Source organism: Balaenoptera ricei, chromosome 17, assembly GCF_028023285.1.
Source record: "Balaenoptera ricei isolate mBalRic1 chromosome 17, mBalRic1.hap2, whole genome shotgun sequence".
NCBI classification, from domain to species: domain Eukaryota; kingdom Metazoa; phylum Chordata; class Mammalia; order Artiodactyla; family Balaenopteridae; genus Balaenoptera; species Balaenoptera ricei.
This window is the reverse complement of record NC_082655.1, coordinates 29,456,686-29,472,431: the sequence shown is the minus strand read 5'-3', so window position 1 is coordinate 29,472,431 and position 15,746 is coordinate 29,456,686. Positions and strand designations below refer to the sequence as shown.

Here is a 15,746-nt window from a genome sequence, read left to right as displayed (position 1 = left end):
TATCTGCCTCTATTTTCCTTCTAACATTACCAAGAAAGAGCCAAGACCCAGAGAAAGACAAGTTTTGAAACTTTTCATAAATTGCAGTTATCATGTTGATTTTAACAACTTTTCAACTAACCTTAACCATAAGATAAAAATGTATCCTATAGCAACAATTCATCAGTCTAAGTGTTTCCACATACAATAGTACTTACCAAATTGTTTTATGTTTGTGTCTGTCTCAGACATCAACTCTAAACTCATGGAAAGAAGGGCTGTGGAAGTCTTTTAAAAAAGTTTTTGAACAGGTACATTTATCAACCTGTCCGCCTCCAAGTCCATATTTTTTCCACTGCACCATTCTGAACAAGACTCATTCATTCATTCAATAATTTATCAAGGGCCTAATATAAGCCAGGCATTAGGGATTCAGCAATGAAAAAGACATGTATTATCCATAAACAAATGAAAATGACAGCCTAAGACAGAAATTAACCAATTAATTATAAAATATTAAATATCATTATAGTGGGGTAAATAATACAAATGAGACCGAGATTATGACAGAAGAATGTAGCCTAGTCTGCGGGTAAGGAAAATCTTCCTTGAGAAAGGAAATGTCAAGTTTTCTTTGATGTGAGTTGAGTCCTGGAGAAAAAATAAAATATAAACTAAAAGTACACGTGTGCGGGGACTTCCCTGGTGGTCCAGTGGCTAAGAATCCACCTTCCAATGCAGGGGACTCGGGTTCAATCCCTGGTCAGGGAACTAAGATCCCACATGCCGCAGGGCAACTGAGCCTGCGTGCCACAAGTAGAGAGAAGCCCGCGCACCATAACAAAGAGCCCGCGCGCTGCAACTAAAACCCGATGCAGCCAAATCAATAAATGAATGAATATTAAAAAAAAAAAAAAAAGTACATGTGTGCTTCTGGGAAGTGGGAAGTGGAAGCAGAGAAAATTTATTCCCAAGTAGAGGGAACAGCATTACAAACATTAAAGCATAGGAAGGACTGTTGTTCTTTAGAGCAGTATTTTTCAAATGTGAATTAATACCAAATAGTAGATTATGAAACCAATAGAACAGAACAGAATAAAAAGAGATCACCACATATCAAAAAGGTGGGTATTGTTTTATAAAACTTTTGCACCAAATATGTTTATTTTTATAGTATTGGGTCATGATGTAAAATGTTTTCCTTACTCTGCAGCAGTCAAAATAGCTTGAAGCTACTGCTTTAAGGACTGAGAAGGTCAGTAGGGCTTGAGGCTGGCACATAATGAGGCTGATGCAGCAAGCGGATGCCAGATAATGAGAGCCAGGTTAAAGATTCAGTCTTTAGGCTAACAATAGGGAGCCACTGAAGAATTTTAACCAGGGAAGAAAAACAATCAGATTTAAATTTGAAAAAATTACTCTAACTCTATAATATGGAAAACAGGTGGGAATGGGGAGGTGTCAAGAATAGTTACAGGGAGAGTAATTCAGAAGCGATTGTGTTCATTAAGTGATGGATGCTAGCTTGGGCAAGAGTAGTGGCAGAGAAACAGATTCAAAACAAAATATAAAATAAATTTAAAGAATACAAGTGGGCACTGAAAGTACGATAAGAGACTACCAAAGATGAAGAAAATCACTGAAATAAGAAACTGAACGGATGTTTAACAGCAAATTAGACACAGCTGAAGAGGTTGTTAATGAATTAGAAAACAGATCTGAAGAAATTACCCAAAAAGCAATGCAGCACAGATGACAGAGGTAAAAAAATATGAAATGGAGGGAGGTTCTTCTGGAGTGAGAAGTCAAAAACTTGAGGACCCAAGAAAAGGAAATACCCAAAGAGATAATTTTCCAGAACTAATGCAACACAAAAGCTATTTTCAGAATCAAGAGGCCCAATGAAAACTTTTCAGGATAAATAAAAGAAAATTCACTTAGACACATCATTGTAAAACCGTAGAACACCAATGAAAAGGAAATGCTAAAAGCAACCTGAGGGGAAAAAAATCTAATTACAAAAAGAATGAACAAGAAAAAGGGTACTATTGTAGAAAATAATGTCTTATTTATGAGGTTACAATGAAAAGGACAGACTATGGACACAAATAACAAGCTGAGAGAAAGATGACTGCAGTAGAAGCTTTCTTCATATTGTTGGCAGGGGACAAAGATATTAATTTTAAGACATTAAGTTCAAAAATACATGTTAAAATTTCTAGGGTAACCACTATAAAAATAGAATGTTTAGCTACCCAACTAGTAGAAGATGAAAGAAAAATGGAACCATAAGAAGGCAAGAAATAGAGTGGAAAAAAGCCAAAGTGGAACATATAGAAAGCTTATAATAAGATGTTAGAAATAAACCCATATATGTTAGTAATCATAATAAAAGGAATGGATTTAACATTCCAGTTAAGAGACACATGACTGTCAGGCTGGTTCCAAAAACTCCAGATAAGAAGCTGGAAACACCCTGTGTTCAACAACCCTTGAATGAATTAATTATGGTATATTCAGACAATGGAATATTACAGAGCAGTGAAAAAGAATAGACTACAGCTGAATATAGCAACATGAATAAATCAATATGGATAAGTTTCAGTGTTTACAAAGCAAGCCACAGAATACAAAGTATGATTTCAATTAAATGCATGTCAAAAACATGCAAAACCAGGCATTTTTGCTAGGGATGTACATAAAAAGAAATTAACACAAAGGTCGTGGTAATGGTTACTTCTCAGGGGCAAAGAGGAAAATACAATTAGTGAGGGGCTCACAAGCTCTTAAAAGTTACTAGAACCATTCAATTTCTTAAGCTGAGTAGTAGGTAGGAGATACTGGTAAATGGGTATTTTATTTTTCTTTAAACTGGAGATATTATTTATATATATTCTTTTGTATATTTCATATTTTAAAAAGTATAAACACACTGCTTGTGAATATATAGTAACTTTTAAAAAAGATACACAAGCAACTATTTAAGCTTCATGAACTCTTGTTCTTTGACGTGTTCCCAGTGCCTGTAAAAACTGCTGACACACAGAAGGGTCTATTATTGAATGGAAAAAAATAAAGAGCACAAAAAAATTAATCAGTACATAATTTGTGCTCAACATCTTACTGGGACAGTTTACCTGTTATCAAAACTTAAGGTTAAATCCAGAACCAAGTAATTTGTTTTTATGCAAACCTCAAATGTGCACTTCAACAATGAACAAATTTTGGTAATGTGTAAAAATGGCCATTAGTTGTATACAGTTTGATTATTTTTCTGATTGATACTGGTAATCCATAGTGGCATCATCTTTCTTCAAAGGGCAGAAATATTTGAAAAGCAAAAAGTGGTAGAAAATGTGAACATTAACTATTCATATAATGTGTAATCTTCAAGGAGCAGTACATAAATAGAAAAAAAAAATCAGAGATATTCATTAAAGTTTTGTATGTTCCAATAGGTTCTTTTGTGTGAGGCCAACAGCATCAGATGATTATACTGGCTTAAAAAACAAAACTAAACAAAACACCCTTTTGCTCTCATTTGAAGATAACGGTGCCAAGAGACTTAAATGGTTTTGTGGATCAAGATTCTCACTTACAACCTACTAAACATACATCCCATAACCCTATGTAAACTTAGTCTGGAAGGATTTATAAAACAATAATGATGTAAGGAGAGACAGTGTGACATAACTGAAAAAGCCTGTTTCCAATTCCTTGCTTTAACATTTACTAGGTATGACCTTGAGTAACCATCTGTGTATATTTCCTCATCAACAATATATAAATATTTGCACAAAAATTTCAGTGTTTCCAGGCATAAGTGAGGCACTCAAATGTTAGATTCCTTCTCTTTTCCTTAGGGTTATTTAGATATATAGGTGTAAAAATGCCTGACACATAGTAAATGCTTAATATTCACATCCTATCTTTCCTCCCTGCAGTTTTTACAGGTCCACTAAGACATATTATATAACTGTCAGACTTGCTTTTAATTGTTAGTGATATAATCACCTAGAAACCTTTGCTATTAACATGGCTTGGTTGAGCTATTTTAAGATAAAAAGTGAATATTAATGATGCCTTTAAGAATGTTTTGCCCTTGGGTCACTGGTTAGGATGGAAACATAGGCATCTTAAACATTCTTCCCATTTCAACATAGCCTGAGTAATACATGCAACTTTATATAACTACTGCTCCATTTCTTATAGCTCTGTACTTTTGAGCCATGGAATTAGCTCCTACACATGAGGTAATGAGGGTCTGCTTCAATCTAGTTAGTGATATGCCACCTTTTGGTACTTTCTCTATGAACCTTGATCATTTTGCACTACAAGTGATCCTCTAAACCTGGCATTTTCACAACACTGGTTATAGATGAATCAAAAATCAGCATTTGGCTTACCTTGACCAGGAATCCTCCTCCTAGCTTCAACACCTTTGGATTACAGTTTAGAAGAACCAATACCACAAACCACAGCACAACGGCTAAATCTGGCCCGTATTCTCCAAATTTAACTGTATGTTGAGGGTGGCCTGACCAGGCGTCAAATAAAAGAACAGTATGCATGTATCTTTTATCTTTGTACCATTCGCTGAGAGCAGAAACAGAAACTTCTGTTGTGACTGGGTTTTAGTTCAACAATCAAAATGAAAAATCAAACCACTTCTAGGTAAAGGAGACCCAACCAGGGCTTTATATACTTCTTGAATATCTTAGGTGTCTATATAACTCTGTGTGTTTGTGTGTGTGCGTGCGTGCACATGCACAAAATATTCAAGGAGGTATTTATAAAATTCAACTTATATTCCTATTTAAGTCTCTGTAGCTGCCTAGTGAGTGACTAAAGAGCCACTTTAAGGAATTAAGAAATAGCAGCCTTATTTGTTAATAGCCCCAAACTGGAAACCACCAAAATATCCTAAAATAGGTACATGGTTTAACAATCTGGTACATCAATGTCATGGAATACAACTTAGCAATAAAAAGAAACAAACTACTGATATATATGATAACTTGGATAAAGAGATCTCAAGGGCATTATGAGTAGAAAAAGCTAATCTCAAAAAAGTCACATATTGTATAATTCCATTGCTGTAATATTCTCATAATGACAAAATTACAGAGACAGAGAACAGAAGAGTGGTTGCCAGGGGTTAGAGCTGGCTGGAGTAGGTGTGACTCCAAAGGGGTAGCATGAGGGAGATCTTCATGATGATGATAGCTCTGTATCTTGACTGAAGCGATGGTTACAAAAAAAGTGATAAAATGGTACAGAGCTATTCACACCACTGTACCAATGTCAATACCCTGGTTTTGATACTGTATTATAGTAACACACGAGGAAAAAACTGGGGGAAACTAGATTTAGGCTGCATAGGACCTCTCTGTACTATTTTTGCAACTTCCTGTGAATCTATATTTATTCCAAAATGAAAAGTTTAAAAAAAATCACACACTTACATACACAAGGAAATATAATGACATAAACGAAACATAGCCAATTTTATTCAAATTCTCCAAAATTTATGCTAAATATGTTAATTGTTTATAAAATGTTTCACCTTTGTATAATGGTTTTATTATTTCACCTTTTACAGTTTTTTCATTTTTTCTGTACAGTTCTTCAGTAGAAGCCAGAGTCCTGAGTTGCCCAGTTAGGAGCCTAAAATACACAGAGAAATCAACAGGGAGAAAAGAAATACTTTCTGAAAAGTCAGTTTCAAAAAAAAAAAGTGATACTAGAAAAGTGTTTTAGCAATACTCCTCCCAAACCATTCTCTAAGATTTTAACAACCTCTTCAATTACTAAATGCGAGGTGTCTCAGAACAACAACAAAACACACCAAAATACCATCTGATACATTTTCTCACCAATTATAAAGTATGACAATGACAATATCACCAATATTATAACCAAAATCAATACAACTTGATCCTTAAGCATACAGAAACAACCATTACCTAAAAGTTATTTTTCAGGCTCAGTTATTCTGGACTTGGATGGAAAAGGCAAGGACAATAATTTCCTAATTCTTCCTTCTCTTTTAAAACTGAAGGACTATGCTAAGGACACAAATCTGATGCTAAAACTTCAATCAAATGAGATCCTTGAATGTACCTCAACAGTTTCCTAAAAATGTCTTACCCTCCAGTTATACATAATCATAATGACTAAAGAGCATTAGAGGTACTTTGGAATCCCGAAATTACAAGGCCATTCAAATTCCTTTAGTATCTAATATGCAGGATTTCTACCAAAAAGGGGGATATATTTTTCTGACAATTGAATATGATTTTCAGATAAAATCAAATTTTATAAAATCAATACTAATATATATAATAAGATCAACATTTTTACAGAAGTAGTTCTTTAGATTTACTGAATAAAAGGAACATGAATTTCAAACACTTGAAAGAGAGATAACACATGTAAGTTATCAACTGCCAGTATCAAAATGATGTGTTGAAAACCCTGAGGAAATGAGATAATGAAGGCACACAGGAAGGGTAAAAGAAAAAAAACCCAATTATGGTAAAACTAGGAACACTTAATTTTTTTGCTGCCTTAACTAACGCATAATACATCTAAGAGAAACATTTTCCGTTTAGTAATTTCTTAAATAAAATGTTTATACCCCCAACAAATACAGAATCAGATACAAGCAAAATTAATTTGTTCTCAAATGAAGTCCATGTAACAATTATATTACATTATTGCTAAATCCCAGACAGAAGAGAAGATGTGTGGTTCTTACCTCTGATCTACTATTCTGATTAAGTTTCTTCTCAATATTCATGGCCAACATCTGGCTTCTAAATGAAAGGCTTTTGGTCTTCTCAATCACTTGCTGATAGGGTGAGACTGCATTGTTACCCATAACCACATGACCCTACAATGAGACAGAGGGAAACTGATCCTGTAATGTTAACAACCAAGTTTCTCAGGTAAGTCATGAGGATGACATCACAACCTACATGTCTGTTGCAAATATTTTTATGCACAGAGATGACAATATTCATCCAACAATACAAAATAGGAGGTTGCTGTTGCCTTCAAAAAACTATTACACATTAAAACAAAAATTCTTAATAGAATAAACGTCCTAATAAAAACTTCTCCCCAAAGTATCAAATAATCAGCAACTGATATCTAGTATTTTGCACAGATAACATAATACTCACTAATTTAGAATCAATCTTGGCATCCAGTCTTGCATTTCTAATCAAATTTACAATCCATCTTTCAGCTTCTTCTGGAGTCATGTTCAGTTTATCTGCCAACATGCTAATGAAAAAAGAAAAAAATGACATTAACTGGGTCTAAAAACTTAGTTTTATATACATAGTCTTTGACCTACCCTCTGTATAGAAACTTTTAGGCACTTATGGGTCACCTTCTCTTAAATATTATGAGTCTTTTTTTTTTTTTTAATAAGAGGCTCTTTTTTTTTTTTTTTTTTTTTTATTTATTTATGGCTGTGTTGGGTCTTTGTTTCTGTGCGAGGGCTTTCTCTAGTTGTGGCAAGCAGGGGCCACTCTTCATCGTGGTGCGCGCGGGCCTCTCATTATCGCGGCCTCTCTTGTTGCAGAGCACAGGCTCCAGACGCGCAGGCTCAGTAATTGTGGCTAACGGGCCCAGTTGCTCCACAGCATGGGGGATCTTCCCAGACCAGGGCTCGAACCCGTGTCCCCTGCATTGGCAGGCAGATTCTCAACCACTGTGCCACCAGGGAAGCCCGATATTATGAGTCTTAAAAGTGCACTATTGGGCTTCCCTGGTGGCGCAGTGGTTGAGAATCTGCCTGCCAATGCAGGGCACACGGGTTCAAGCCCTGGTCTGGGAAGATCCCACATGCCACGGAGCAACTAGGCCCGTGAGCCACAACTACTGAGCCTGCGCATCTGGAGCCTGTGCCCCGCAACAAGAGAGGCCGCGACAGTGAGAGGCCCGTGCATGGCGATGAAGAGTGGCCCCCGCTTGCCACAACTAGAGAAAGCCCTCGCACAGAAATGAAGACCCAACACAGCCAAAAATAAATAAAATTAAAAAAAAAAAAAGTGCACTATTGATGTTTGTGCTATTATCTTGTACTGTTCACAATCTATCTCATTTCACCAACCAGACTGTAAGACCCTTGAAGGTAGGGCCCCATATTCTGTATCACAGAAATCCTATTACAAGCAACATCAGTATTAAGAATAATAAAATGTAACACATAACTAAAACTCAGGGCCGCTATGTATGTTTGTTATAAATTCTAAGGACACTCCCTAGAACTAGAACACTATATAAACTAAATGGCCACTGAATTTAAGAGAAAAGAGACAGACACACATACATAGAAAACACGAAAGGAGAGGGGGAGGGAAAAAGATGACAGACACCAAGACCCTGATCTAAAGCCTTTGATCATCAACCGATCTGCATTTTCTAATTTATGGTCAGGTTGAAAAAGAGGCCACTGCAGAGCTTAATTTATCAGAACTAACACAAACACAAGCCTTGGTAGTAGGTAAGCCAGTCAGTCACCTGATGAAAGAGTATCTACATATGCATGTATAGTATTTAGAAAGACGGTATACATATATGAATATACACAGGTGCTAGACACAAACATTAACCGTCCCCTTTTACTTGTCTTCACTGAAGATATTGCACACTTGCCAGGCCTTCTAATGCAATCACTGGTTTAACGAAAAAAAAACCCTAGAACATCAGTAACAAAATAATTCCTTAGAATATTATAAACTAAAATTCCTGATCTGATAGCATTCCCAAATTTAAAACATAAATATTGAAGACATTGCCAATCATATAATTATGTAATTCCGGAGCTCCCAACCTAAAAGTAACCAATCAAGTTAATAAAAATACCTTTATGGGAATAATATAATCTGTGCTATCCCTATTTTATATGTTTATTGTCAAAGAGAAGAATTTCATTCAAAATGTAAAAATTAAGTTAGGCTATCAATAAAATCATTACACACTAAATTACAAACTAAAGCTATGAAGACAATCATTTAAAATTTATCCCTAAAATATGCTTGATGTTAAAAACATCATGATGAGTATGAGCCAACTCAACCATAAAACTCCCTGGATTTACATGTCAAATTCTGTTCTCTGTCGTTTTATGGTCAATTTTGCTGTAAGTACACATTCTCAGCAAACATAAAGAACAATTAGTCCATGACTACTACTTCAATTTCATGATCAGGTTTCATCTTATTCTCTTTGTTACTGCTCTCTAACCAAACCTCATTTTATTTAAGCTACTAGAAGTAGGGAAGTGTGTCACTTTACTGAAAGAACCAGGCATTTTTTTGACTAGGAAAAATTCCTGCAGCTGGTGTTTCCTGTGGCTTCTCAATAAACTCCTTGTGTTTCCTGCAGGTACTTGACTTTTAGAGATGTGTAAATTTCATTCTCTTGGGCTTCCCTGGTGGCGCAGTGGTTAAGAATCCGCCTGCCAATGCAGGGGACAAGGGTTCAAGCCCTGGTCCGGGAAGTTCCCACATGCCGTGGAGCAACGAAGCCCGTGCGCCACAACTACTGAGCCTGTGCTCTAGAGCCCGCGAGCCACCAACTACGGACGCCTGCGTGCCTAGAGCCCGTGCTCCACAACAAGAGAAGCCAACGCAATGAGAAGCCCACACACCGCAACGAAGAGTAGCCCCCGCTCTCCGCAACTAGAGAAAGCACGCACACAGCAAGGAAGACCCAACACAGCCAAAAATAAATAAATAAATTTAAAAAAATTTCATTCTCTTCTGTGCTGCTAAAGTAAGCAACTGCCTAATACTTTTATCTGAAGCTGCTACTCTAAAGGTAAAGAACATATTTTCCAAAAGATATTATTTTATCAACTCCTGTAACAATTTCTCTTTTGTATGTCTCCTGCATTCCCCCAAAATACAACTCTTTAAAGTGAGGCCAAGACCATTTTACTCTGAAAAGCACAAATGAAAACAATTTATACTGAATATATTAAAACTCCAATCTTCAAGATCTCTATATACTGCTTTTCAAAACAGACATGTCATTCCTAGTAGCTACTAATTGTGTATAGTTGGTTTTATACAGATTTTTAAAAATTATAACATAGAACCTGTTTATGGAGGCTGTTTACATAATTAAAATTATAATGAAACATTCAGTCTCAAGCCTAAGTTATTGATCAGATTCCTCTTCTTGCTGCCTATATCAAACTGAGAAGTCCTATCAATTATCTCTTTAACCACTGCCTCTAATCTAAGTTCCCTACCAAACTACTCTCATCTTGAAAGACTCTCCTCTTCACCAACCAGACTAAACCTCTCTGTTCATTAAACATACCATGTTTTTAACCACTTCAGGACCTCTGCACATGCTGTGCCTTCTGCCTAAAACGCTAATCCACCTTTTTCTTCACTAAGCTATGTGTTACGTGGGTATCAGCTAAAACAGCACCCTCATCAGCCTTCCAAGACACCTCTGCCAATCATGACAGATGTTTGATGCTTTCATGGCCCCCTATTTTTTTCAGAGCATTCATAGAGCTGTAGTTGTTTTATTGAGTATCTGCTTTCATGATAGACTGTACATGTACCCCAAGAGCATGCATCATAGCTTCTTTGTTCAGTGCTATATATCCAGCAATTAGCACAATGCCCAGTATACAGGAGGCAATTAAATAAATATTTATTGTCTGATTCCTACCCTACTCACTACCCTAGGGCTCCATTACTATTTCCTAATTTTCTAACTAATCTACCTCGAGTCTCTCCTTAATCTACTTTACATAGTTGTCAGCTTAGTCCTAAAATCCAACTACCAGTTTATTCCTAAATTCCTTTCAAAACTTTAATAGAGCCCTTCTACCAAAACAAAAAAATTCAAACTTCCAAGTTTCTCTTTCACGGTTCTCTACAATTTAGCTACAATTTAACTTTCCAGCCTTCTCTTATTCTTCCTCATGAATACCACACACCAACCAAATCATTCATTCAACAAAATATGAACTATGTTAGATGTTTGTGACAACATACAGTCTGCTCCCCACTTTCATAAAGTTTAAAGCTGTAGACTGGGAAGTAGGGGACAATCACCTAATACCCCAAATATATAAACTATTCTAAGTGGAAGGATGAAAAAGTGGAAGGAGCTATGTGAATGCAAAAGGGTTTAACCAGTTCCAGTCTGGAAGTCTGAGGACAGTTTAAGTAAACAAATATTTAAGGTCAAATTTTAAGATAAAAGAAAGAAAATTCTATGCTGTATAACTCTACCTAGAATTTTCTTTCCATCCCTCTTCTTTCTTTACATACATATTCTAAGTCTCATATTCCATCATGGCTAGAGCAATCTGGCAACATGCATAAAGACCCACAAATGCCTGCATACTCTGACCCATAATCCCACTTTGGGGATTTACTGTTTTGCAATGTGCTTGTTGATCCTTGATTTTTAAATCAAGTCAAAGAAAAACTTGAAATAAGGTCCGAGAAGTATTAGTAAATTATTGATGGTATCTCAGGTTATCTAGGCTACCAATCACTCTGAGAATAAGTAAGAGAACATGGCAATAATCCAGTTTCTTTCAAGTAAAAGGAAAATATACACAGTAAAAGTAATTAAATAATAGAGAGAAATCCTCAAAAGTCCACAATTTTCTTACATTCTACTGATTTTATGAAAAAATTAGTAAAGGTTTAAAAATAAAAATTTAATATCCTATTAAAGCTTAAAAAAACAAAAACTTGCCTTAAGCTATCCTACACTATGTTAATTTTGTTTTTAAAATAATTCAGTTTATCAATAAATTAAAAGACAAAACGTATCAAAAGGCAGAATTTCTGAGAAAAATACCTAATTCAATCTAGGTTTCAAACTCAAAAATAACTTCCAGATTACTTAGGTTACACTAAAAATCTCAACCCTGTCAGTAGGCAGCTTAAAGAAGATATTTGAGGCTTAAAGACTTATATTTAAGACATGATACCATAAAACTCCCAGAAGAGAACATAGGCAAAACATTCTCTGACATAAATCATACCAATGTTTTCTTAGGTCAGTCTCCCAAGGCAATAGCAATAAAAGCAAAAAACAAACAAACAAACAAAAAAACAAATGGAACCTAATCAAACATAAGCTTTTGCACAGCAAAGGAAACCATAAACAAAACAAAAAGACAACCTACTGACTAGGAGAAAATATTTGCAAATGATGCGACCAACAAGGGATTAATTTCCAAAATATACAAACAGCTCATACAACTCAATAACAACAACAACAACAAACAACCTAGTCGAAAAAATGGGCAGAAGACCTAAACAGACATTTCTCCAAAGAAGACATGCAGAGATGGCCAATAGGCCTATGAAAAGATGCTCAACATTGCTAATTATTAGAGAAATGCAAATCAAAACTGCAAGGAGGTACCACCTCACATCAGTCAGAATGGCCATCACTAAAAAGTCTACAAATAACAAATGCTGGAGAGGGTGTGGAGAAAAGGGAACCCTCCTACACTGTTGGTGGGAATGTAAATTGGTGCAGCCACTAGAGAAAACAGTATGAAGGTTCCTCAAAAAATGAACAAGAGCTGCCATATGATCCAGCAATCCCACTCCTGGGTATATATACGGACAAAACCATAATTCAAAAAGATACACGCACCCCTATGTTCACAGCAGCAATACTATTCACAATAGCCAAAACATGGAAACAACCCAAATGTCCAATGACAGATGAATGGATAAAGAAGATGTGGTATATATACACAAAGGAATACTACTCAGCCATAAAAAAGAATGAAATATGCCATCTGTAGCAACATGGATGGACCTGGAGATATCATACTAAGTGAAGTCAGTCAGACAGAGAAAGACAAATACCACACAATACCACTTATATGTGGAATCTAAAATATGACACAAATGAACTTATCTACGAAACAGAAACAGACTCAAGGACAGGGAACAGACTTGTGGTTGCTGAGGTAGAGGAGGGCTGGGGGAGGGATGGATTGGGAGTTTGGGATTAGCAGATGCAAACTATTATATATAGAATGGATAAACAACAAGGTCCTACTGTATAGCACAGGGAACTATATCCAATATCCTGTAGTAAACCATAATGGAAAGAAATATAAAAAAGAATATATATACATATAACTGAATCACTTTGCTATACAGCAGAAATTAACACAACACTATAAATCAACTATACTTCAATAAGATAAATTAAAAAGACATTTTAAATATTTTGTGTAAATCCCTTATTCCCATCTTTTAGTTGAAGAGCTCTCCTGCTCAAGTGACACAACAACATGATATTGAATATGTTAAGTCAGTAATACATAAGACCCCGAGTAGCCCAAGCAATCTTGAGAAAGAAGAACAAAGCTGGAGGTGTCACACACCTTGACTTCAAACTATATCACAAAGATACAGTAATCAAAACAGTATGCTACTGGCATAAAAACAAACACAGAGATCCATGGAACACAGTAGAGAGCTCAAACCCAAGCATTAAGTTATTTATGACAAAGGAGGCAAGAATATACGATGGGAAAAGAACAGTCTCTTCAACAAAATGGTGTTGGGAAAACTGGACAGCTACATGCAAACAAATGAAACTGGACCACAATCTCACACCATATACAAAAATTAACTCAAAATGAATTAAAGACTTGAACATTAAGACCTGAAACCATAAAACTCCTTAAAAAAAAAACAAAAAAAACACAGGTAGTAAGTTCCTTGACATAAGTCTTGGTGATGATTTTTTGGACCTGATACCAAAAACAAACCCCAAAACAAAGGCAACAAAAGCAAAAATAAACATCAAACTAAAAAACCCTTGCACAGTAAAGGAAACCATCAATGAGAAGAAAAGGCAACCTACCAAATGGGAGAAATATTGCAAACCATGTATTTAAGGGGTTAATACCCAAAATACAGAAGGAACACATATAACTCAATATCAAAACAACAAGTAATTTGATTTAAAAATGGGCAGAGGATCTGAATATTTTTCCAAGGAAGACATACAGATAGCCAAGAGGTACGTGAAAAGGTGCTCAGCATCACTAATCATCAAAGAAATGCAAATCAAAACTATAATGAGATCTCTCACACCTGTCAGAATGGCTATTACCAAAAAGATAAGAAATAAGTGTTAGCAAGAATGTGGAGAAAGGGGAACACTTGTGCACTGCTGGTGGTAAAGTAAATTGGTACAGCCACTATGGAAGACAGTATGCTAGTTCCTCAAACAATTAAAAATAGAACTATCATATGATCCAGCAATTCCACTTATGAATATTTATCCGAAGGAAATGAAAACACTAACTTGAAAAGATATACCTAAACCCATGTTCACTGCAGTATTACTTACAACAGCCAAGACACAAAAGCAACCTAAGTGACCATCAATGGATGAATGGATGAACAAAATGTGATACACACACACACACACACACACACACACACACAGAGAGGAATATTATTCAACCATTAAAAGAATGAAACCTTGCCATTTGTGACAACATGGAAAGAACTTGAGGGCATTATGCCAAGTGAATTAAGTCAGACAGAAAAAGACAAATACCATATGATCTCATTTATACGTGGAATCTAAAACAAAAAATGCTCGTAGATACAGAGAAGAGATTGGGGAGGGGGCGGGGACTGGGTGAAGGGTCAAAAGGTACAAACTTCCAGTTACAAAATAAGTAAGTCATGGGATATAATGTACAGCATGGTGACTATAGTTTAGAGTAAATCTCATCACAAGAAAAAAAAATTTGCAACTATGTGTGGCGATGAATGCTAACTACAGTTATTATGGTGATCATTTCACAATATATAAAAATATCAAATCATTATGTTATACACCTGAAACTAATGTAATGTTTTGTTATATGTTAATTATATCTCAATTTAAAAAAAAGAAAACTAAAACAACAAAAACTATCATTAATATCCTTAGCAAAATTAAAAACCACTGTAGTATTGCATTCATAAAATAAGAACAGAATGCTATAAAGGAAAAATATTCAGAGAAAAAAGTGACAGAGGGCTCTTGGAAATTAAAGAATAACATTAGAGATTTGTTGTTTCTAATCTACAGAAGATTTGAAAGATGTTGAGAAAATATCCCAGAGTGTGGAACACAAAGACAAAGTGATGGAAAATAGAGAAATGATAAGAAAATTGGAAGCCTGGTCCAGCAGGTCTAATACCTGAACAATAGAAGTTCCAGAAACAATAAACAGTGAACATAAAGAAGAAAGAAATAATTCAAGAAAATTTCCCAGAACTGGAGAGCATGAGCTTCCAAATTAAAAAGGTCCTATATGAAGAATTAAAACAGACCTAAACTAAGGCATATCATTGTAAAATTTCAGAGCAAAAAAAAAAAAGCTTCTTCCCCCCACATTTCTAGACAGGAAAACAAAACACCTGTATAAAAGATGAGGAATAAAAATGGCTTCTGACTTCTACAACAAAAGCTAGAAAGCAAGAGAATCACGTCTTCAAAATTCTGAAGTAGTTTTCAAGTGAGAATACCATGCCTAGCAATACCACTACTGAAGTATGAGAGTCAAATACACAATTTTAGATGTGAAAAAATTTACCTCCTAAGTACCCTTCCTTATAAATCCACTGAAGAATATGATAATTACCAAATATGATAATAAACCAAGAAGGAAGGCATAATGTCCAAGAAACTGGAGCGCTATCAATAGTAGACAAGCTAAGGAAATCCCCAGA

At 35.4% G+C, this 15,746-nt stretch overlaps 1 protein-coding gene across 1 annotated transcript in view; it reads right to left on the bottom strand.

Annotated features, from left to right (window-relative positions):
• Positions 1 to 5,457: 5,457 nt before the first annotated feature.
• Positions 5,458 to 15,746, bottom strand: part of EIF3E (eukaryotic translation initiation factor 3 subunit E) — a 51,973-nt gene continuing 41,684 nt past the window's right edge. Inside the window, exons 11-13 of the mRNA XM_059901272.1 lie at positions 7,167 to 7,269; positions 6,740 to 6,874; positions 5,458 to 5,646 (exon numbers count right to left, since the gene is read on the bottom strand). Coding sequence (XP_059757255.1) covers positions 5,608 to 5,646; positions 6,740 to 6,874; positions 7,167 to 7,269 — 277 coding nt within the window. The 3' untranslated portion in view covers positions 5,458 to 5,607. The remainder of the gene's footprint in view (positions 5,647 to 6,739; positions 6,875 to 7,166; positions 7,270 to 15,746) is intronic.